The sequence below is a fragment of the Delphinus delphis genome, chromosome 9 (genome assembly GCF_949987515.2).
Source record: "Delphinus delphis chromosome 9, mDelDel1.2, whole genome shotgun sequence".
In the NCBI taxonomy this organism is placed as follows: Eukaryota; Metazoa; Chordata; class Mammalia; order Artiodactyla; family Delphinidae; genus Delphinus; species Delphinus delphis.
In genome coordinates, this window is record NC_082691.1 from 20,868,497 (window position 1) to 20,895,087 (window position 26,591).

Below are 26,591 nucleotides of genomic sequence, written 5' to 3' on the forward strand. Positions count from 1 at the left end.
TTAACTCTGAAAAATATTCTATTGTTTGGATGTACCAGTTTATCCATTCACTTAATAAAGGATATCTTGGTTGTTTCCAAGTTTTGACAGTTATGAATAAAACTGCTATATACATCCATATGCAGGTTTTTGAGTGGACATAAATTTTCAGTTTATTTGAGTGAATACCAAGGAGTGTGATTTCTGGATTATGTGGTAAGAGTATGTTTATTTTTGTAAGAAAACACCGAACTGTCTTCCAAAATGGCTATACCATTTTGCATTCTCACCAGCAATGAATAAGTTACTGTAGTTCCACATCCTTACCAGTGTTTGGAATTATCAATGTTTTGGACTTTGGTTGAATATTAGGTGTGTAGAGGCATTTCATTGTTTTAATTTGCAATTCTCTAATGACATATGATGTTGAACATCTTTTTGTATGCTTATTTGCCATCTATATATCTTTTTTGGTGAGATCTTTTGCCTATTTACAAAAATCAAGTTATTCATTTTCTTAGTGTTGAGTTATCTATTAATATTTTATATCTGAGGTAAACATAAGAGAATCACCTTATTAAAAAAGAAAATAAGCATCTCCTGATAGCTCAGCTGGGAGCTGACTTGGTACTTAGCTAGGCCATGATGTTCTCGTGTTGAACATGAGCAGTTTCATAGGTCATCCACTCTGAGACAGTTGTGGTTTGAGACAAAAACAAGATCACCTTGTAATCATGCCTGAACACAGACAAAAAAGCAAGAACATGGTGCAAACCACAAAAATGACCAACATCCCCTCTCCATGCTAACATGACTGCCGCTGCTTTTTTATCGATCTCAGCTTTAGCCCTACTCCATTCCTCATGTCTCATAGATAAAAATTAAGATACTCAGTGATAAAATTGCTCCCACTTTCTGATAGTACCAAATCCAGAGGCAAAACCACCTTTACCTGGAACCTCCCCAACAAGACTGAGGGGGTCCCCAGGATGCAGGACTTTCAATACTACAATCGGGAAATTCCTGGGCCAGCTTGATCACCCTACTCTCTAAAATAACCTAACACAAGCCCAAATATTTTAACAAGCTCCTCCTAACATCCTCATACTGAGATACCTGCAAGTTCCCAATAGCATTTGGTCTCCATTGCTGCAAACACTTCCAATAAATCCAACCTTGTTATACCGTGTTCCTGGTGGTCTTTGTTGATGGGCAAAGACCAGTCAACAAAATCAAAATGAAGCAAATACTATACCAATAATTTAGTAGATTGCTCCTTAACAATAATGTTTTAAACGATTCATTTCCTTCTGACAATAGGAAGTAGAAAATTGCATAACTTACAGGGAAGCCAAACAGCATGTTGAATCTTAATATAAAAGAAAAATGTCCAGAAAATATTATTATGCCATCATAAGGACTTTGTTTTATTGTTTTTATAACAACTTCCCTTCCTTTCTGTTTGTCAGGGATCATGTCTGACCACCAGTTTGGTAACCAGTTTATGTGCAGTGTGGTGGCCTCTCATGTGAGTCATCTGCCCACAACCAACCTCAGCTTCGTCTGGATTGCTCCACCTGCTGGCACAGGCTGTGTGAATTTCATGTAAGTACCCAAAATGTCTGTGACTGGTACAGAAGGCAAATGTGTTATCAAACCAAACTTGGGTCCACTCGCCTGCACACAGTAAAGCCAATCTGTGGACACCAGCTTGTGGTGAAGGGAAGTACAGTGTTTATATCAGGGCACCAAACAAGGAGTCCAGGCAGCTAGTGCTTAAAAGACCTGAACTCCCCAGTGGCTTTCAGGGAAAGGTTTTTTAAAGACAGGGTGAGGGAGAGGGTTGTGGGGTACATGATCAGCTCATGGACATTCTTCTGATTGGTTGATGGCGAGGTAAACAGGAGTCGATATTATCAACCTCTGGTTCCAGCTGGTGTGGGGTCAAGGTATTTGTGGGCAGCATACAGTTAACCACCTGGTGGGGGTTTCAGTATCTACACAGCAGCTCAGAGGACATGGCTCAGAATATTATCTGTAGCCCTTGAGGAGGAACTAAAGGTCCTTGACTAAACTATTATAATTTTGTCTTGCTTGGCTGTTTGCCTTTGTTTCCGTATTTTCTTACTTCTCTGATTAAATTTATGCTTTGGCACTCAGGGAAGCCCTAGGAGGCTAAAGTTTTTCTACAAGTAAGAGACAGGTGTAGCACATGGGGTGGTCTGTCCTGGGAAGGCCCCATAGGGTCCGGCTAGGTTACAAATATACCTCTCATGAGGTTACATATACAGTCACTATTTAAATGTATTATTTTAACAGATTTAACATTAAAGCCTCTCATTTTGGTGTCAAAAGAGGCCAAAACTGTAAAAAAAAAAAAAAAAAGTAATTTTAGCAGTTTATTTTTGCATATTTATTTATACCTCAGGAGATCTAAATTGGATTTTAGCTGATTAAAATACACAATAAGATAAAAGTATGTGAAGAAATCAAGGCAATAGGAAAATGATATTCAGAAAATAAGATGAAAACAGGTACAAAAAAATGCTGTGAGGCTCCATCCATGGTTTAGAAGAAGACCACAGATTAGAGATTTAGCTTTTAGCTTTCTAGCCACTAGTGCCAAGAGGAAAATGTGATCAGTTAGCTGATTCATGGTGGTAAGAAATCAGAACTCTATAGAAACCTACTGAATCTCTCCTTTGCTTTCATTAAGAGGAAACAGGGAAATGTAGTGAGCAATGTCCCAACAGCATCCTTAGATAAACTCTGAACTACCCTTCAAAGTCTGTGACTTGTGACATCTCTCAATATAGATTGTTCCCCTACCCTTGCCTTACAATCACTGCTTCTCATCTTTCTTAGTCGTCTCTTTTTTCCCTCATAGCCCTTTGTTCACTTCTAACACATGATATACTTCATTTATTTAATTATGTATGTTATTTATCGTGTGATTGTTTCTGCTGAAATGCAAGTTCCTTGAAGGCAAGAATGCATTTCTATTTTGTTCACTGATTTGCCCCAGTTGTCTAGTACAGTCTCTGCACACACAGTAAGCATTTACTAAATATTTCTTGAATGGACAAGTAGGCCAATGGAACAAGGTCAAAGGCAGTTCAGAAACAGCTATTCTATGGGCAGTCAGGTGAAACAGAGCTGGAATTCATCTTGAATAGTGTTCTATTCCAACCTTCTATTCAGACAACAAAATCCCATAAAACCTGCATACTCCAAAATTTACCACTACCTTTTCTTCTCCCTTAATAATACACAGTTGAATGTCAAGGGTTTATATCACATCACTGATTATCTACTCTCTCTCTGCCTATCCTCTGGGTCAGGGGTCCCCAAACCCCCCGCAGTCCGCAGACTGATAGCGGCCTGTTAGGAACCAGTCCGCACAGCAGGAAGTGAGCAGCAGGTGAGGAGCCAAGCTTTCTCTGCTGCTCCCCATCACTCCCCATCACTTGCATACTGCCTGAACCATCTCCCCCCACCCCCCCGTGTCTTCCATGAAACCGGTCCCTGGTGCCAAGACGGTTGGGGACCACTGCTCTGGGTTACTCAGGCTGCAAACGTGAGATTCATCCCACCCAGGTGGTTGACATTTAATCCCATCATTTTCTCCCTCAGAAAGTTTTTCTGAACCCTTTCCTTCCAATACCTCTTGCTAAGATGATTGCAGTAGCTTCCTAACTGGTCTGTTCACCTCCAGCCTATTTCCCATCCAGTCCATCTTGCACATTGTTGTCCAGTTAATCTTTCTAAGGCACAAGTGCTCAAAACTTGGGTATCCTAAGACTTCCTTCTAAAGGCCAGCCCTTGGACATTGGTTTCAAGGTTCTTCCAAATCTTGCTGTTGATCATCTTCTCTCATCTCCCATAGCCTGCACCTCCTGATGGGCACAAATTGGCAGTACTTCCCACAATTCCCTATACATTCCATGACTTCCTCTCTTTTGCCATGCTCTTCCCTTAGCCTAGAACGCTTTATTCTCTCAAATTCAATTGTTAAATTCCTATTCTTTCTTCAAGCTGGCATTCTTTTTATTTATTTATTTATTTTCATCTTTATTGGAGTATAATTGCTTTACAATGGTGTGTTAGTTTCTGCTTTATAACAAAGTGAATCAGTTATACATATACATATGTTCCCATATCTCTTTCCTCTTGCGTCTCCCTCCCTCCCACCCTCCCTATCCCACCCCTCCAGGCGGTCACAGAGCACCGAGCTGATCTCCCTGTGCTATGCAGCTGCTTCCCACTAGCTATCTACCTTACATTTGGTAGTGTATATATGTCCATGCCTCTCTCTCCAAGCTGGCATTTTTAAAAAATCTTCTGTAAAGCTTCTAAGACATCAGCAACAGAAGTGATGTGTATTATCACATTTTGCTTGTAACTCTATTATAATGCTGACTATATTTTACTCTATATTTATTTGAGTTAATTTCTTGCCTTTTCTATTAGATTAGATTGGATAAGGGCAAATTCTTGTTTCTTCGTGATTCCTCCACAGTTGGTTCAAGGAATTATACATAGAATTCACAGAAAATGCCCTTTGAATTCTGTATCCTGGGTGGGTGGGGGTTACTGGTTCTAGGACCTCCCATGTATGGTCAAGTCCTGTATGTGAAACGGCATGGTACAGCAGACCCTCTGTATCTGTGGTTTCTTCATCCAGAGATACAACCCACCATGGAAGCAAAATCCGGGGATATGGAGGGCCAGCTGTATCTGATGTACAATGTTGTCTTTTTCTTTAGTTTAATAGTAAGCTCTGACTCTCTCTTTTGGCATGCTTTATCTTACTCATGTTGGCACTCGTTAGGGTAATTTAAATTCTTGCCATGCGTAACTTCTTCATTTAAAACAAGAATTACTTTTTTGAAAGAACACAAATTAAATCTATGCCAGCAATACAGAACTGCCTATGTCCAAATAGATATAGTTACTCATTTAACCTGTTTTAAAATGATATTTGATGGCTTATGGCCTCACTGTTGCTGGGATATCAAATTGTATTCTCTTCTGATAAATAATGTAGGTATTTTTTTGGGGGTGCCCTCAAAATACCCGGTATGGGCCAAGTGAATCTAAGACTTAATTTTCCCACCCATTATATAAGGTTAGTAATAATTTCCTGAAAAGGGTTGTTATGAGCATGCAGAGTCCTGGATCTAGTCCTCAACTTTGCAGGAAGTCCAGAGTCTGCAGAGGTGATCAGCCTCAAATCAGGGACTCCCCAAACCAGAAACAAAATTGGAAGATGCTGATAAATAACCAAGGAACTGGACGTTGGTTCAAGATGGCGGAGTAGCAGGACATGCTCTCACTCCCTCTTTCGAAAACACTGGAATCACAGCTAACTGCTGAATAGTCATTGACAGGAAGACACTGGAACTCACTGAAAAAGATACCCCACATGCAAAGACAAAGGAGAAGCCGCAATGAGACAGTAGGAGGGGTGCTATCACAATAAAATCAAATCCCATAACTACTGGGTGGGTGACTCACAAACTGGAGAACACTTATACTGCAGAAGTCCACCCACTGGTGTGAAGGTTCTGAGTCACACATCAGACTTCCCAACCTGGGGGTCCGACAATGGGAGGAGGAATTCCTAGAGAATCAGACTTTGAAGGCTAACGGGATTTGATTGCAGGACTTCAACAAGACAGGGGGAAACAGAGACTCCACTCATGGAGGGCACGTGCAAAGTATTGTGCGCATCAGGATGCAGGGGAAGGAGCAGTGACCCCATAGGAGACTGAACCAGACCTACCTGCTAGTGTTGGAGGGTCTCCTGCAAAGGTGGGGGGCAGCTGTGGCTCACCAAGGGACAAGGACACTGGCAGCAGAAGTTCTGGGAAGTACTTCTTGGTGTGAGCCCCCCCAGAGTCCACCATTAGCTCCACCAAAGAGCCCAGGTAGCCTCCAGTGTTGGGTCACCTCAGGCCAAACAACCAACAGGGAGGGAACCCAGCCCCACCCATCATGAGGCAAGCGGATTAAAGTTTTACTGAGCTCTGCCCAGCAGAGCAACAGCCAGCTTTACCCACCACCAGTCCCTCCCATCAGGAAACTTGCACAAGTCTCTTAGATAGTCTCATCCACCAGAGGGCAGAAAGTAGAAGCAAGAAGAACTACAATCCTGCAGCCTGTGGAACAAAAACCACATCCACAGAAAGATAGACAACATGAAAAGGCAGAGGGCTATGTACCAGATGAAGGAAGAAGATAAAACCCCAGAAAAACAACTAAATGAAGTGGAGATATGCAATCTTCCAGAAAAGGAATTGAGAATAATGATAGTGAAGATGATCCAGGACCTCGCGAAAAAAATGGAGGCAAAGATCGAGCAGATGCAAGAAATGTTTAACAAAGATCTAGAAGAATGAAAGAACAAACAGAGATGAACAAAACAATAACTGAAATGAAAATTACACTGGAAAGCATCAATAGCAGAATAATTGAGGCAGAAGAACGGATAAGTGACCTGCAAGACAGAATGGTGGAATTCACTGCTGGGGAACAGAATAAAGAAAAAAGAATGAAAAGAAATGAAGACAGCCTAAGACACCTCTGGGACAACATTAAATGCAACAACATTCACATTATAGGGGTCCCAGAAGGAGAAGAGAGAGTGAAAGGACCTGAGAAAATATTTGAAGAGATTATAGTCGAAAACTTCCCTAGCATGGGAAAGGAAATAGCCACACACGTACAGGAAGTGCAAAGAGTCCCACACAGGATAAACCCAAGGAGAAACACGCCGAGATACATAGTAATCAAGTTGGCAAAAATTAAAAACAAAGAAAAATTATTGAAAGCAGCAAGGGACAAACGACAAATAACAAACAAGGGAACTCCCATAAGGTTAACAGCTGATTTCTCAGCAGAAACTCTACAAGCCAGAAGGGAGTGGCATGATATACTTAAAGTGATGAAAAGGAAGAACCTACAACCAAGATTACGCTACCCAGCAGAGACCTCATTAAGATTCGAAGGAGAAATCAAAAGCTAAGAGAATTCAGCACCACCAAACCAGCTCTACAACAAATGCTAAAGGAACTTCTCTAAGTGGGAAACACAAGAGAAGAAAAGGACCTACAAAAGCAAACCCAAAACAATTAAGAAAATGGTCATAGGAACATACATATCGATAATTACCTTAAACGTGAATGGATTAAATGCTCCAACCAAAAGACACAGGCTTGCTGAATGGATACAAAAACAAGACCCATATATATACTGCCTACAAGAGACGCGCTTCAGACCTAGGGACACATACAGACTGAAAGTGAGGGGATGGAAAAAGATATTACTTGCAAATAGAAATCAAAAGAAAGCTGGAGTGGCAATACTCATGTCAGATAAAAATAGACTTTAAAATAAAGAATGTTACAAGAGACAAGGAAGGACACTACATAATGATCAAGGGATCAATCCAAGAAGAAGATATAATAATTATAAATATATATGCACCCAACATAGGAGCACTTCAATACATAAGGCAACTGCTAACAGCTATAAAAGAGGAAATAGACAATAACACGATAATAGTAGGGGACTTTAACACCTCGCTTACACCAATGGACTGACCATCCAAAATGAAAATAAATAAGGAAACACAAGCTTTAAATGACACAATAGAACAGATAGATTTAATTGATATTTATAGGACATTCCATTCAAAAACAGCAGATTACACTTTCTTCTCAAGTGTGCACGGAACATTCTCCAGGATAGGTCACATCTTGGATCACAAATCAAGCCTCAGTAAATTTAAGAATATTGAAATCATATCAAGCATCTTTTCTGACCACAACGCTATGAGATTAGAAAATAATTACAGGGGAAAAAAATGTAAAAAAACACAAACACATGGAGGCTAAACAATACGTTACTAAATAACCAAGAGATCACTGAAGAAATCAAAGAGGAAATCAAAAAATACCTAGAGACAAATGACAATGAAAACACGACGATCCAAAACCTATGGGATGCAGCAAAAGCAGTTCTAAGAGGGAAGTTCATAGCTATACAAGCCCACGTGAAGAAAAAAGAAAAATCTAAAATAAACAATCTAACATTACACCTAAAGGAACTAGAGAAAGAAGAACAAAGAACACCCAAAGTTAGCAGAAGGAAAGAAATCATAAAGATCAGAGCAGAAATAAATGAAATAGAAACAGAGAAAACAATAGCAAAGATCAATAAAACTAAAAGCTGGTTCTTTGAGAAGATAAACAAAATTGATAAACCATTAGCCAGAGTCAAGAAGAAAGAGGGCCAGGACTCAAATCAATAAAATTAGAAATGAAAATGGAAAAGTTACAACAGACATCACAGAAATACAAGCATCCTAAGAGACTACTACAAGCAACTCTATTCCAATAAAATGGACAACCTGGAAGAAATGGACAAATTCTTAGAAAGGTATAACCTTCCAAGACTGAACCAGGAAGAAATAGAATATATGAACAGACCAATCACAATTAATGAAATTGAAACTGTGATTAAAAATCTTCCAACAACAAAAGTCCAGGACCAGATGGCTTCACAGGTGAGTTCTATCAAACATTTAGAGAAGAGCTAACACCCATCCTTCTCAAACTCTTCCAAAAAATTGCAGAGGGAGGAACACTCCCAAACTCATTCTATGAGGCCACCATCACCCTGATACCAAAACCAGACAAAGATACTACAAAAAAAGAAAATTACAGACCCCTATCACTGATGAATATAGATGCAGAAATCCTCAACAAAATACTAGCAAACAGAGTCCAGCAACACATTAAAAGGATCATACACCATGATCAAGTGGAATTTATCCCAGGGATGCAAGGATTCTTCAATATACACAAATCAATCATTGTGATACCTCATATTAACAAATTGAAGAATAAAAACTATATGATCATCTCCATAGATGCAGAAAAAGCTTTTGACAAAATTCGACACCCATTTATGATAAACACTCCAGGAAGTGGGCTTAGAAGGAATCTACTTCAACATAATAAAGGCCATATATGACAAACCCACAGCAAACATCATTGTCAATGGTGAAAAACTGAAAGCATTTCCTCTAAGATCAGGAACAAGACGAGGATGTCCACTCTTACCACATTTATTCAACATAGTCTTGGAAATCCTAGCCATGGCAATCAGAGAAGAAAAAGAAATAAAAGGAATCCAAATTGGAAAAGAAGAGATAAAACTGTCACTGTTTGCAGATGATATGATAGTATACATAGAGAATCCTGAAGATGCCACCAGAAAACTACTAGAGCTAATCAATGAATTTGGTAAAGTTGCAGGATACAAAATTAATGCACAGAAATCTCTTGCATTCCTATACACTAATGATGAAAAATCTGAAAGAGAAATTATGGAAACACTCCCATTTACCATTGCAACAAAAAGAATAAAATACTTAGGAATAAACCTACCTAGGGAGACAAAAGACCTGTATGCAGAAAACTATAAGACTCTGATGAAAGGAATTAAAAATGATACCAGCAGAGAGATCTACCATGTTCTTGGATTGGAAGAATCAATATTGTGAAAATGACTATACTACCCAAAGCAATCTACAGATTCAATGTAATACCTATCAAACTACCAATGGCATTTTTCACAGAACTAGAACAAACAATCTTAAAATTTGTATGGAGACACAAAAGACCCTGAATCTCCAAAGCAGTCTTGAAGGAAAAAAAACGGTGCTGGAGGAATCAGACTCCCTGACTTCAGACTATACTACAAAGCTACAGTAATCAAGACAATATGGTACTGGCACAAAAACAGAAATATATATGGAACAGTATAGAAAGCCCAGGGATAAACCCACGCACCTATGGTCAACTAATCTATGACAAAGGAGGCAAGGATATACACTGGAGAAAAGCCAGTCTTTCAATAATTGGTGCTGGGAAAACTGGACAGCTACTTGTAAAAGAATGAAATTAGAACACCCCTAACACCATACACAAAAATAAACTCAAAATGGATTAGAGACCTAAATGTAAGACCAGGCAGTGTAAAACTCTTAGAGGAAAACATAGGAAGAACACTCTGACATAAATCACAGCAAGATATTTTTTGATCCACCTCCTAGAGTAATGGAAATAAAAACAAAAATAAATGGGACCTAATGAAACTCAAAGCTTTTGCACAGCAAAGGAAACCATAAACAAGGCGAAAAGACCACCCTCAGAATGGGAGAAAATATTTGCAAATGAATCATCGGATGAAGGATTAATCTCCAAAATATATAAACAGCTCATGCAGCTCAATATTAAAAAAACAAACAACCCCATCCAAAAATGGACAGAAGACCTAAATAGACATTTCACTGCAGAAGACATACAGGTGGCCAAGAAGCACATGAAAAGCTGCTCAACATCACTAATTATTAGAGAAATACAAATCAAAACTACCATGAAGTATCACCTCACACCAGTTAGAATGGGCATCATCAGAAAATCTACAAACAACAAATGCTGGAGAGGGTGTGGAGAAAAGGGAACCCTCTTGCACTGTTGGTGGGAATGTAAATGGATACAGCCACTATGGAGAACAGTATGGAGGTTCCTTAAAGAACTAAAAATAGAATGACCATATGACCCAGCAATCCCACTACTGGGCATATACCCTGAGAAAACCATAATTCAAAAAGTCACATGCACCCCAATGTTCATTGCAGCACTATTTACAATAGCCAGGTCATAGAAGCAACCTAAATGCCCATCGACAGATGAATGGATAAGGAAGAAGTGGTACGTATATACAATGGAATATTACTCAGCCATGGAAAGGAATGAAGTTGGGTCATTTGTAGTGACGTGGATGGATCTAGAGAGTATCATACAGAGTGAAGTAAGTCAGAAAGAGAAAAACAAATATCATGTATTAATGCATATATGTTGAACCTAGAAAATGGTACAGGTGAACTGGTTTGCAGAGCAGAAATTGAGATACAGATGTAAAGAACAAATGTATGGGCACCAAAGGGGGAAAGCGGCAGGGGTGGGGGTTGTGGTGTGATGAATTGGGAGATTGGGGTTGACATGTATACACTGATGTGTATAAAGTGGATGACTAATAAGAAAATAAATAAATAAACATTAAAAAAAAGAGCAGAGAAGTACATTGCTAAATACTTAGAAAGGTTTGTCATATAGTTTCTTACCTATAAAAGATAAATGGATCTTGAAAATGACAAATATTGGTTTTTTTTCGTGATATGTCTGATTTGCGCTCCTCCAAATCAACTGGTTTTAAGTGCTCAAAGTCCCAGTGCTTTTGTATCTGTTCATGCTTCTTTTTTTTTTATACATTAATGTATTAAAAAAAATAACCAAGGTACTGGGAAGGTATTACGTTAGTGTTTTTATCCACACATTCTCTGACATTAGCTGGGGAATTTGCCAAAATACAAATTCCCTGTCCCAGAGAATCATATTCTCCAGAAGAGGGGGTCTGGGGATCTATATTTTAAACTCACACTCCAGGTGATTCTTACCAGAGAAGTCTGAGAAACATTGTAGTTTAATACATTGTCATTCTGGTATTGATTTATGGTAGGAGGAGAAATATATATTTTTAGTTCCCAGGTTTTTTTTAAAAAAATATCTGTCATCTAGGGTATCCTCTTTTTGGTATCAGTAATATTGGAAACCAAATTATAGTCAGAAGTGACTTGGCAAGCATAATGTAGGTATTTTAAGTCAGCCCCAAACAGTGTTTTATTAGCAGTTGGTAAAAAAAATGCAGTTTGGTTAGAAGTAATTATTACTGATTACAAAGAAGTTTAGACACCCTTATTTGTATTTCATAATAAAATTTTGATGATGCAATTTGCACTTTTTAGCATTCTTAATAAATGTTTGAGTCTCTGCTTATTGTAAGCCATGACTATGTTGAATCTTACATAGAGTAGCTGCTTCCTATGTGGGCAAGATGTTTTTGTTGATCTCTTTTCCTAATTAGTTTGTGAGAGAGTACAGGAAAACTGATGATTGAACGTGGACCACTGAACAATTCATTTGAAATTTTCTGAACTAACGTCTTGCAATTTCTTACCTTTGTTTCTTACTACAGTATTTATTATGTGTTCAGTAGAGGTATATGTAAGAGTTAATATCTATAATTAGTATGTGCCCAGTAGTACTTGAAGAGGATTGCTAATGTTCAACATTAATGTAAACATTTCACAAAGATAAAATAAAACAACCACCTATGGCATTTGAATATAAATATACTCTGATTCTCTCTTTTTGACTAACTTCCAAAACTAAAGCTTTTACTTTTTAAGGTAGGGAGAATTACTTTTTAGAAATTAAACTTCAACCAGAGTTATATGCTTTTGTAATGTATTTTGTATGAGGTTTTCATATCATTAGTTAATTCATATCATTATTTAATTTTTCACATGTGTTTTTTCTTTTTTAACTGGGTTTGAAATCCCCCAAGGTCAGGGACTGTGTTAGGTATTTTTATATATCTAATAGTTCTTAATACTGAACTATAGATAATAGAAAGTCCTCAATAAATATTTTTTCTTGCTTTATTTTTATTTATTGAAGTATAGTTGATTTACAACATCGAGTTAGTTTCAGGTGTACAGCACAGTGATTCAGATATATATATACATACATACATATATACATATTACATATATATTCCTTTTCAGATTCTTTTCCATTATAGGTTATTACAAAATATTGAGTATAGTCAATAAATATTTCTTAATAACTAATGACATATTTCATTGATTCTAAAATACAGAAGTTTCTTTTACATTTTGGTATCTCTAAAGTTGCGTCTTACATTTGATGGCATCTTACAATTATAATTTGCAGTATGTATTTTACTTTATTTATTTATTTATTTTTGTCTGTGTTGGGTCTTCGTTGCTGCACGCGGGCTTTCTCTAGTTGTGGAGAGCGGGGGCTACTCTTCGTTTGGTGCACGGGCTTCTCATTGCAGTGGTTTCTCTTGTTGTGGAGCATGGGCTCTACAGGTGAGCAGACAAGCCTTCGGGCTGGTGAGTGCCGGTCGGCACCGATCCTCTGTGTGGGAATCTCTCCACTTTGCCCTCTGCACCTCTGTTGCTGCACTCTCCTCCATGGCTCCGGAGCTTCCCTCCCGCCCAACCCCTGTCTCCACCAGTGAAGGGACTTCCTAGTGTGTGGAAACCTTTCCTCCTTCACAGCTCCCTCCCAGAGGTGTAGGTCCCGTCCCTATTCTTTTGTCTCTGTTTATTCTTTTTTCTTTTGCCCTACCCAGGTATGTGGGGAGTTTCTTGCCTTTTGAGAAGTCTGAGGTCTTCTGCCAGCATTCAGTAGGTGTTCTGTAGGAGTTGTTCCACATGTAGATGTATTTCTGATGTATTTGTGGGGAGGAAGCTGATCTCCACGTCTTACTCCTCTGCCATCTTGAAGGTCTTCCCTGGACTGTCTTTTTACTGCCTTTCTCATTAAAAATAATCAAGTGAGAGACACAGAGAAGAGGATGGCCTGAGGATAAAGTTGCTGGTTGTACTGGTACAGATATATCAAGTGGATCAAATAACAACTGAAGTTATTTTGTCATTAGTTTTTTGTCACCAGTTGATGACATTTACATTTTAAGTGATAAGTTCATCCAGAGATCTGCTTAGTATGCAGATCTTACGACAGTAAGTTTTATTTACTTTTGTATTTGATTAGTCTTTAATGATTAGTAAGCTTAATTATCTGAAGTTTTTGGATGTAAGTTAAAAAAAAATTCCCAAGGGTCAGGAGATGGTACAGAGAGAAAAGAGGGAAGAGGAAGGAGAAGAAGAGGGTGGGGGGGATGAGGAGGAGGAGGAGAAAAGGTAGGGATGGAGGGAAGAAAGGATGGAAGGAAGTCTCCAGGGCCTCTAACCCGAAAAGTTAGTGAGAAACTAACAAGGAAAGAAGGCTAGGGCTTCCCTGGTGGTGCAGTGGTTGAGAGTCCGCCTGCGGATGCAGGGGACACGGGTTCGTGCCCCGGTCCGGGAAGATCCCACATGCCACGGAGCAGCTAGGCCTGTGAGCCGTGGCCGCTGAGCCTGCGCGTCTGGAGCCTGTGCTCTGCAACGGTAGAGGCCACAACAGTGAGAGGCCTGCGTACCGCAAAAAAAAAAAAGAAAAAAAGAGAAGGCCATAAAATAACAACTGCAAAATTCATTAATATTTTTGAAAATATACAACGTACCAGTCACTGTTCTAAGTAGTTGACATCTTTTAACCCATTTTATTCTCACAGTAATTCTATGAAGTGCTATTATTTTCTCAGTTTACAGATGAGTAAATCAAAGTGCAGAGATGTTATATAACTTGCCTAACATAACTCACCTAGCGATTGACACAGCCTGTTTAGAAGACAGTCCAGTTTCAAGCAGGTGATTTTTGCCACTTTACTACATTTGCCTCTAAAATCATCACCTATTTTATAGGATAAAATACCCATGATATTGATATGATGAAAATTAGAGTTTTTAATGGGGTATCAGAATTTCTCAAACTTTTTAACGTGACAACATGTGTTTCCTATCCTCATTTTGAAATCTATCTCTGTATGAGATATTATAATATTATCTAACTCATTCAAATATCCTAAGGCACTGATTTAAACTCCTGAAATGTGGAGAACACAGTAGACTCATATGTCAAACATAGGCCTGATCTTGATATGTATGATGTAGGTTCATTCTTTGGGTCCTGATTATACCCATCCCTTGTCACAAGGGGATTGCATATAGGGAGAGAATGTGTAAATTAAAGGCAAAATTGAATGCTGTTAGATTTAAGTTAAACTGATTGGACAGATGCTAGGATAATATTAGAATAAAAATGGAACAAAAAAGAAGATCAGATTTGTGCCTAAATTAATGCTGATTTAACCTTAAGTGAACTCCCTCACAACTGAGAACAGAATGAAGCAAGCAATGTTCTATTTAAGATACTGAAGCAACAACAAAGAATTGAACTCAGGGCAGCAAAGAGGTATACAGGTGGACCATATTTGAACATTTGATATTTGAAAGGAAGATTCTCCTAGAGAGGCTTTAAAAGTACACTAGCAAGAAGACAAAAAATCATTTTAGAGGATTGAAGACACTGGTACTTTCTGAACACTGAACAGGCTCAAAGTAATACTGAGGCAGAGATTTGAAATGCTGCCTTGAGTATATCTCTGATGCCTTTAATTTTTGATGAGAGCCATTCTAGTCTTTCTGGATGATTCCCATGAAAGATAGCGTGGTTGCCCATTTATTCCCATCAATCAGAAGAAAACACTGGAGATATTTGCCTTGTTACTTAAACATTTAAAATAAGATCAGGAACTTGCCCATGGGTGCATTTATGGGGAGTGCATTCATGCCTATAGATAAGGATGCTAACAGTTGATACACAGAAATGTTATTTTACTTTGTAGGTTATGCAGAGCTTACTGCAAAGATAAATTACTTCTCATGGAAGGCTGAAATGATCGTATCCACACTGTTTGATAAAACCAGCTATGCTGTTTTACAAAGGAGGAATTTCATCTATCTCCTAAGTCATAAGTGTGTTGATTTTTTCTGATGGTCCAGTTTTGTTTTTTTAAACAGACATTCCCCAATTTGAGACAATGATTTCAGTGATGCTCAAAAACATACCTTTGAATGACAGGATAAAAAAAAAAATTATCTACCCTTAAAAGTGAGTGGCTAGAAGCCTGATAGTTCTCATTTCCCCATAGGCCTGTTTTTCATCAGAGTTAAATAGCCAGTTAGGCTTGGACAAGGAGATAATCTAAGTTCAGGGACTAATGTGTGTTCTTATTTATCAACATTTTGGTAAATGAGGTCAAGATGCTTCCTGGGGATTTAATCCTTAATTTTAGGGAGTATGGTAAAATGTTGAGATAAAATATATCCATTAATCACCAGGAAGGTGTGAAGAAATTATTTTTGTTATATTAATTATACAACATATTTTTTAAAAATTTACAGATATTAAAAAAGTAGAACCATTCCCTTCATTTTTTCCTGTCTCCTCTCTCCCTTCCTGTGTCTCCTTCTTGTAAAAAGCCTCTGTGTAAATGGCACTGGGTATATTAGGGGAATTACTGGAATCTCACTATGACACTTCTTTGCATCAAAACCTTAAGACCAACAGAGAAGTAGAACTGCTTTATAGTGAGAAAATTGTCTACTTCAGTAATGAAGTATTTTTAACTAGGGCCCAAAGATGGACCTGCATCTATGGAATTCTGTCCCACAGTAAATATCAGTAGTTGTTAGTGATTTTTTTTGTTTCTTTTCTTTTTATATAGAAATAGTAGTTTTTCCTAATGTTATGTCTAGAAACAGAACAAAACAAAACTATGTGGCAAATCCGTCCTTCCCTTCATCCCTTCCATTCCTGTAATGGAATCATACCTTGTGGAGGGTACTTAAGTAAATGGACTGAGGTTTGGAATCCATGAGATGCTTCCTATTACAAGGCCTTGTGGTTTAGATGGGATTACAACTCCACTTGGCACTTCTTACTTGAAAACACATGGAACACTTGTGAAAGCAGAAAGATCGAAATCAGTAAATCTAAAAGCTTTACATATTACAATTATTAAGAGTTCTCAATATCTGACAGAAATTTCCTAAATGAGATATGGGCAGAGATTTGAGTTATTTCTCTATTAGTAGAATTTGATGGAACCAGTTTTAGAAGCTCCAAATGTGAAATTATTTCCTTTTCATTAAACTGCCTACACAGTCAAAAGTAGTGATGACAAAAATGTCTGGGAAACAGGTAAATAAGCTTTTCTCATGGCAGCAACAACTCCACAGTTTGCCAATATAGTTAGTCACTTGGATAATACATACCAGCAAAAGCATTTTAATTCTGCTTTTAGTAAAATCTCTGAATATTAAGACATTATTACAAATATGAAATAAAATTTTGATTGCTTCTTCCAGATAAGAATTTTTTAAAGAACTTATCTTGTCCTCTGTGACTTATCTGAATATACATTATATGTATATTTATATACAGATGTATATTTGTGTATATATATACACGTGGCTATATGTGTATATACATACATATGTATATACATACACATATGTGCATATGCACACACACATATTCTAAAATTTGTTTAAAATTGTACTTTCTAACGTGGTAGCTATATGTGGCTACCTAAATTTAAATTAATTAAAGTCAAATAAAATTAAAAATACATTTCTTCACTTGCAGTAGCCACATTTCAAGTTCTTATTAGCCACATATGTCTAGTGACTATTGTATTGGACAGCACAGATCTAGCACATTTCCATCATTACAGAAAGTGCTAGCATCTCACACCAGTCAGAATAGCCATCATCAAAACATCTACAAACAGTAAATGCTGGGGAGGGGATGGAGAAAAGGGAACCCTATTGCACTGTTGGTGGGAATGTAAATTGATACAGCTACTATGGAGGACAGTATGGAGGTTCCTTAAAAAACTAAAAACAGAACTACCATATGACCTAGCAATCCCACTACTGGGCATATACACTGAGAAAACCATAATTCAAAAAGAGTCATGTACCAAAATGTTCATTGCAGCTCTACTTACAATAGCCAGGACATGGAAGCAACCTAAGTGTCCATCAACAGATGAATGGATAAAGAAGATGTGGCACATATATACAATGGAATATTACTCAGCCATAAAAAGGAATGAAACTGAGTTATTTGTAGTGAGGTGCATGGACCTAGAGTCTGTCATACAGAGTGAAGTAAGTCAGAAAGAGAAAAACAAATACTAATGCTAACACATATGCTAACACATATAACCATATGCTAACACATATATATGGAATCTAAAAAAAAAAAGAAAAGAAAAAAAATGGTCAGAAGAACCTAGGGACAAGAAGGGAATAAAGATGCAGACCTACTAGAGAATGGACTTGATACGGGGCATGGGAAGGGTAAGCTGGGATGAAGTGAGACAGTGGCATAGACATATATACACTACCAAACGTAAACTAGATGGCTGGTGGGAAGCAGCTGCATAGCACAGGGAGATCAGCTTGGTGATTTGTGACCACCTGGAAGGGTGGGATAGGGAGGGTGGGAGGGAGGGAGATGCAAGAGGGAAGAGATATGGGGACATATGTATATGTATGACTGATTTACTTTGTTATAAAGCAGAAACTAACACACCATTGTAAAGCAATTATACTCCAATAAAGATGTTAAATAAAAATAAATAAAAATAAAAAAAATAAAGTGCTAGTGTGCAGCACTGATTTAGAGGATCAAATGAATTATTTTTTCCTCTAATGTTATCTTAACATTTACAGAATGTAACCATGTACTTCAAAGGACATACAGAAGGAGTAAAGTAAAGCTAAGATTTTGCAGTTGTCCTATGAACTTGAATTACCATAACTGCTAACCTGGGCAAGTAGGGCAGTTATATGTAAAAAGCTAGTTACCAAACTGTTCATTTTAATTTTGTTTGTCAGTGCAGCAATTTCTATGGTCCTTAACTTTGTGGGCAATGGTAGGCAAAGTGTGACAGGTGAGGATTCCCTCTGGCTACCTTCCCATACAGAGCTCAGGCCTCAGAGCTACTCTTTGGCTGCCCTGGGCTCTCTCTGCCCCCACCCCTGGGCCTCAGCTCCTGCTCTGACCTTGCCAACCCACCACTCCCCCCATCCCCTGCCATAATGTTTTAAGTTCTGAGCCTTTTCCATTATGCCCTTATGCCATGAAAATCTACCACCATGTACCTAATATTTAAAATTAACTGGTCCGGAAGGCTAATCATCATTAATAGGAAAATGAGTGACAATGAAATTTGGAATACCATTTGATGATGATGAAGATGATGATGATAGTGATAGTAGTAGTAAAAATAGCAACTTCCATTTAGTGAGTACCTGTGTACCAGGCAGGCTACTGAATTCCTCTCCTCTCCTAGAATCATTACTGAAGGAAGAACTTGAAGAGCTCAGAGACAGGTTTGTTTTGATCCAAAACATGTCCTTTTAACTACTATTCTGTATTACCACTCTATGTCACTTTTAAAATAGTAATTATGGAAGACAGTATAGCAACCTGGGAGATGCTTAGAATATTAAATGACAAAATCATAAAAAAGTTATTTTTACAACTTCAGGCACATTAAAATTATGTTTGCAGAGGACTTTTGGCATCATGGAACCCTGAGCTGGCATGGCAAAAACTCTTTCCGCTGAAATCACACAGAAATTTCGGATAAAATGAGTAAACATTTAAAATATATTAAAAAACTGGTTTGAAAGAAAAAGAAAGCACACAATTCTGGGAAAAAAGGGAGCTATCAGAGTTGGATCAGGAAGTGGCAGTCCACATTGTGGTGGCCTATGGGTATTTTAATCCTGGATATAGGTCCCAAGTCTAGAGTTTTAACCTGAGTGGGGCCTGTAGCTATTGCCATGAGATGGGAGAGGAGAGGGAGCAGGAACTGGGCCTATTACATGAAGCCTAGAGTATCAAAATATTATCCAACTCTATCTGGGAAAACAGCAAAGAAGCTTGTGATTTGACTGGAGCCTTTGGTAAAAATAAGTCACTCATGGGAAACAAAAACTCAGCTTGGGAGGAGTCTTAATTTTACATTTTTGTCCTGATACAGAACACCAGGTTAATAAATTAGCATCTAATAGAAGTTTTAGAAGGGGAAAATAGAAAGAATGAAGACTAGCATATTTCAAGAGATCATGGAGGAGAATTTTCTAGAATTAAGGAAGACATGAAACTTTTTAATCTAGTCAAGATAAATAAAATAAATTAGCAATGATATGGATCATAGTGAACCTTCAGAATGTCAAAGACAGAGAAAATCTCAAAGACAACTGAAAAGAAAAAGCAGATAACCTGTAAATTTAGTCTGGCAGTGGTTTTCTCATCAGCAGCAAGAGACATCAGATGACAGTGGAACAGTATCTTCGAAGTGAGGATGGAAAATAATTATCTTCCCAGAATTCTGTACCTTCATAAATTATCAGTCAAGTGTGAAAACAAAATAAAGACATTTTCAAAGAAATAAGGTTTAATTGTTTTTACTACATAGACATCATTTTAAAGCAAGTTTTAAAAGAATGTGCTTTAGTAAAAAGAAAAACTCAGAAGGTGTAGGATGCATGAAATTATGGTGTGACCCAATAATAAATAATCATTGGTAAGCATGTTAGAAATTCTAAATGAACACTGAATATACAAATAAATTTATATATATAATATAAAGTAATAACTATTTTAGGATAGAATTTAAAGGCAAAGAATAACCAAAATACTAAGCAACATCAGTGTATAAGGGAAATCAGTATTAACATTTTCTAAGGTCCTCCAGTTATTCTGGAAGAAGACTGAAGGCTTAGTTAAGGATGATTGTTAGAAACATAAATGTATAGAACAGAAATAAGTGTGTAACTTCCAAAATAGGGGATGGGATGGGGAAAGGATTAAATAAAACTTAATCCACCAGAAGAAAGGAGAAAAGGCAAATATAAAAAACATCGGAATGTGAAATGTAATATAAGATAACATAAGCATGTAGGTATTATATATATGTGTGTATGTGTGTATATACACACATACGCATACATATATACTTACAATAAATGTAAACAGATTAAATTCACCAACTAAAATGCTGTGACTTTCAGAAGGCAATTTCAAAAATCCAACAATATACTTCTTCCAAGAGACAAACCTAAACATAATGGCACAAAAGCATTAAAAGGAAAGAGAAGGAAAAGGACATACCAGGAAAATATTAACCAAAAGAAAGTTGGTTTTTGAAGTATAGTTGATTTACAGGTGTTACTATATTAATATCAGACAAAGCAAGCAAAAGTTAATAATGCTAGGGACAAAGTAATTACCTAAAAACAAAATAACATGCATATACACAGAGCTGAAAGAAACATGTAAAATTGAAAATTGGCTTTGAGGTGGCAGAATACTGAGTACATATTTTCTAATATTTCACTTGCAAGTAGTATTATAAAATTATTTGAGCAAAAAAATTATTTGTTGGATGGTTGAGTGAATGCATGAATACATGAATGAAAAAATGCCTTAACGCACAAAGGTACCAGAAGATCATGTTAGAAAATTAGGGTTTATACTATGTTATTTAAACTTCCAGGCATGCACTGGTGGCATCTGACTTTATGTTATGACATTTTATTTATTTATTTATTTTTATAGTTTCTTTTTTTTCTTTTTTCTTTTTTTAACATCTTTATTGGAGTATAATGGCTTCATAATGTTGTGTTAGTTTCTGCTGTGTAACAAAGTGAATCAGCTATACATATATCCCCATATCCCTTCCCTCTTGCGTCTCCCTCCCACCCTCCCTATCCCACCCCTCTAGGTGGTCACAAAGCACCAAGCTGATCTCCCTGTGCTGTGTGGCTGCCTCCCACTAGCTATTTTACATTTGGTAGTGTATATATGTCCATGCCACTCTCTCACTTCGTCCCAGCTTACCCTTTCCCCTCCCCATGTCCTCAAGTCCATTCTCTACATCTGCATCTTTATTCCTGTCCTGCCCCTAGGTTCTTCAGAACCATTTTTCTTTTTTTTTTTAGAATCCATATATATGTGTTAGCATACGGCATTTGTTTTTCTCTTTCTGACTTACTTCACTCTGTATGACAGACTCTAGGTCCATCCACCTCACTACAAATAACTCAATTTCATTTCTTTTATGGCTGAGTAATATTCCATTGTATATATGTGCCACATCTTCTTTACCCATTCATCTGTCGATGGACACTTAGGTTGCTTCCATGTCCTGGCTATTGTAAATAGTGCTGCAATGAACATTGTGGTACATGACTAAAAATAGAACTACCATACGACCTAGCAATCCCACTACTGGGCATATACCCTGGTATGACATTTTAATTTGAAAGGCCCAAGTCTACATAAAACTTTGCTGTTAAATTTTTTTTTAAAAAGAAAAAAGCAGTTTGAGGAAATAAAAATATTTAAACCACATATTTTCTGGAGTTCTAAGATCACCTTTTTTAAAATTGAATCAGTTCGTATTGAGAAGTTGTCATGTTTAACACTGAGAAATAAATATTAAAGAAAATTATTTCCATCTCCATTTAGCACCTCACAATATTGAGATCAGGTTTTGCTTACCCACACTGACAAGTCGTAAGCTGGAAACAAAAATGTGTTAGCCAAATCTCCACCATTTGTCTCCACTACTGGTATTTATAGAAGAGATGATGACTAATATGAACATATTAGTTATCTGGGCTGACATGTATTTCAAAGAGCAATGCCCTAAAATATTATACGAAAGATAAACAGTAGAAATGCTTCTAATTAAAAATGTACATTGTAGTTGCAAAGGAGATAAGATGGTTGGTCCCTTAATCAACCCCTGGTTTTAACTTAAGCAAATATATTGAAAGTATGGCTGTAAAGCTAAGCTACATAAGCCTTTCTTCTAAATCTGCCTGCAGGCATTAATGCTCAGATATGAGATGGCATCCTTATTTGCTAAGTGCAAAGATGGTTACAAAAGAGCTTTCCTCACTTTGAGGATAAAAGCTAAAGTATTCTTTAATTTTGGTTACTGCCTGGCTCATCTCAGAACCATAATAGTTATTTGGCTTAAAACCAAAAAGTAGCAACACAGTGCTTACATGTCTATGGATCAAAATTAGATGAAAAATTGCTGTTTCTCATCTCCAAAGCTATTTGCTGCACATTTTATAGCCCTCAAGATGGCTTTTGTAATATGTGATAACAGAGCCAACTGCAGCATCTGCCTGGAAAGAGATTACTTTAATTATGGACTCAGTGTCCTATTTTCTGCAAGTGATCCCCAGAGACAGGCTTCCTGATGGAGGAGAGGTGCAAGGATGCACATTAAAGCTTACACCTCAACCATGAAGAGGTGGATAAAGTGAGACAAGGGCACCCATAAACCGCCTTCATTTTCCTAGTCTGTGATGTGATGGAAGAGTCTATAGTGATAGGTTTTTAATTATTCCAGCATCTGCTCTTATAGACTTCTGATGGTATGGGCAAGATGAGCTTATAAAAGAGCAAAACCTTTGAAAACTCTGTACAGGAAGCAGACTATATTAAAAAGGTTAGGTAAAACATCATCCTCTTTAAAGTTTTTCTTCCAAATTGAAAAATATAGGTGCTTTATCAGTAACTTGCTATAATATTATTAGAAAGTGAGCTAAGTGGTTTTCTTGTCAATCCCAGTTCTCGGTAACACATCAAGTGCCTCATTACTAAGAATTCATTTGCCATTCAGTGTAATAGAGCTGCTTATAATGAATTTCATTTAGAATCAATGTATATGTCTTGTGTATTTCCATGGAAGTTCTTTATGATTTAACACTGATTTAACATTATGAATGGACACTTAAAGCAAATTGTTACCTCATTTGTATTAATTACAGAATTATATTCCTTGATGAATAGTTTTTTAGAGAATGAGTGTGTGGTTTTTCTTTTTAAAAGCGTAATACATACTCATAGGATATTTGGGATTTCATCTGATTTCTCAAAAAGTATGAGCATATTTTGTATTTTCAGAAAGATGGGAGATTATAGAAGAGTAACCATGGGAATTAATTTTAAACTTCAAAAGAGGAATTTAAGGGATTTGGCATGGAATCATTTTGTGTGGGGGAGAGAAAAATGGAACAGAAAAATGTACCTAGAATCATGTTAGGTGAAAACATAAAGTCTTTTAAATATTATACCAACCATGACATTCATTAGTTTTTGGTGTTAAAGTTAAATGCTATTACTATTTTTATACTTCGATAAAGAATCTAAGTAAATATATCTCAGGGCATTTTAAATGGTAACATTTAACTCTAAAATTTAAAATAAAATATTTGATATTTTTCAGACTTTCTAGTTGGTAATAAATGCCATAGTAGAGAAATTTTTAAAAATATGTTGAAATGGATAGTTTTACAAGGATCTTTATATTGTATATCTTATAGATGAACAACTGAATCTATGTTATCTATATATCATCAGAATTTATAAATAGAATGGGTTTAGTGTCTGCTTCTGTTTAAAGATCTTGGATACAGGGAATTAAAGCAATATTTATGGACTTACAGGAAAATAGAAATCTATTAGAAGAAACTGAGAATATAAATAACTGTAGTAAATCATCAATGCAAGAGAAATAATTCCTGATTTTAAAATGTTATATTTTGCCATTGAAACATAGGTTTTAAAATTTTTGTACAATGGATCTTAGGTATGTTGTGCAATCAGGTATCCCATACAAATAAATAGCAAGGGGAGATTTCTCAACAGCTCACTTGGAGCATGAGATGACCTCTTTGAAGATCAAAGGGAATCAGAGTTTTCTCTCAAGGAGTATTTATTCTGTAATTTCAACTCCATATTGCCCTTTGGTAACTTCAAATCGGACTTTAAAAAATAGATATATTTTTTAATCCAAGCGTTATACTTGGAATATATGCTTTTTTCCTTCCAATTGTTTGTTTCAGACAGTGTTTTTTGTAAAAATGTCAAGTTAATTTTTTTTGGCTTTCTGTATTTTATGTTTGAGTGAGAATGCAAAAATGCCTTGATTTGGACTTACAATTTAAAAGAATGACAGTAAATAAATATATGCTGCAGACAGGCTTTGTTTTTCTTAAACTTGACAATAAAAACAACTTCTTTTTAAATGTTTTAAAATAATTTTATTTTATAATTGTGAAAGCAATGCTCATGTAGTGAAGAAAGCATTTAAAACTACAGCTAGGTGAATACCTATGTTTGTATACACACATACATGCACCTTCACACTTGTGCCCCTGCATGCGTGCGTGCGTGTGCACGCACACGCACACACACACACACACACACACATATGCATGCTCCTACTACCTCACAAATAAGAATACTAAGTATATTGGGGTATATTTTTCTAGATTTATATATGTGTTCAATTTTATTTTTTATAAAATTGAGGTTCTGTCATACATTTTATTTTCTAATCTAGCTTTGTTTTAAACCTAGTGTTACACTGTAAATGTTTTCCTAATAAACATCCATTTACAACATTATCAGGATAGTATTCTATTATATGGCTGTACTATAATGTATTTAATCAATCCCTTGTTTATGGACATTTTGCATGTTTCCAGTGTCCACTACTGTAACAGCTTTATGATGAACAACCTTATAGTTAATGCTCTTTGCACACTACTAATTATGAAAATATATTATTTTCATATTAAACTATAAAGTCAACTAGATTAAAATGAAAAGTTAAGCTATGAAGTCAACCTGATTAAAATAACATCATATGATTTTTGTACTAAGGCTGGCATCACAAAGACTTACTGTAGTTAACTTTTCAACTTTTAACAGTAGTAGTTCTATAGAATAATATTTGATAGTTATTGATAGATTAAGATAAATGTCACTTTACTTATCATTGTTCTATCTAGTCATCACTTTAATTAAGAAAACATTGTCTCAAAAAAAAAAAAAAGAAAACATCGATTCTCACTTTGCAATATTTTTTGTTCCATTGTTCAATGCCTTTTAAATGTCTGTTTTATAAAGCAAACTAATTCAGTTGAAAACAACACATTCAGTCCCTTTCCCAAAGCTCCCTGGAATGCATAGCCTTGCAACTAACTTGTTGGTAGTGACTGAGCCACTTAGTCTAATGTTTATATATTTTTAAATATCTTTGTTATTTCAGATGTATAATTTGAATGTAACATTCCCATTTTTTCTTGTGTAAGGAAAACATACAGAATGTAAATTTCACTAATAAATGAGAGTGGCTTTATTATATTATATAAATATTCACTTTCTAAATTCTTAATTATTTAATGGTAATAGGCCCATAGTAGAGCCTTTAAAATTGTCATGAGTGATGACACATACACTTTTCTACTTCTTAATTGTATTTTTTATAGCATTGTCATTGTCTATCCCTTCTTCCATATTCTAATTAGTCTTTACTGGGAAAGTAAATTCTTAATATAAATATCCTTGAGCTTTTCCCAAAGGAAATCCTACAGACTGATTCTTAGACATCATAGTTTATTATACAAACACAAATGTGAGCATGATTAATATTGACCATTTTAACCATGTAGAATAATCTGTAAAATAATGTCTTTTTCATCTGGGTAATGCCTTTTTCACCTTTATCTCTGCAACTGCTATATCAAAAACAAGGCATTACATCAAATAGAGAGGGCCTGGCCACATATTTAGAACCATGGCCTTCAGCTTTGGATGTCTGTCTACCCTTGGTCTCAATACACGGACGTATAAATCACCTAGAAGTGAGAATTCACAGTGAAATATTCAAGTTTATGGGTATGCTAGATTCTTCCAGGGAATGAAGTGCTGACTTCATGTGTATAAATTGTAGGATGATATTGTAAACATGAGTGAGCAGAAGAGTGACAAAATTGGTATCAATGTGCAGACAAATTAAAGAAATGTAAGAGGAAATAGAATTTCAGCTGTTATTACAAAATGATGTTATGTGAGTTATCAGTTTTATTCCAAGAGGTAGACCCTAGAAGC

The 26,591-nt window shown here is 36.4% G+C and overlaps 1 protein-coding gene across 1 annotated transcript in view; it reads left to right on the plus strand.

Annotated features, from left to right (window-relative positions):
* The window catches only part of RELN (reelin), a 525,406-nt gene that overhangs the window by 153,460 nt on the left and 345,355 nt on the right, over window positions 1-26,591 (plus strand). The window contains exon 3 of the mRNA XM_060020286.1: window positions 1,449-1,584. Within this exon, the coding sequence (XP_059876269.1) occupies window positions 1,449-1,584 (136 nt within the window). The remainder of the gene's footprint in view (window positions 1-1,448; window positions 1,585-26,591) is intronic.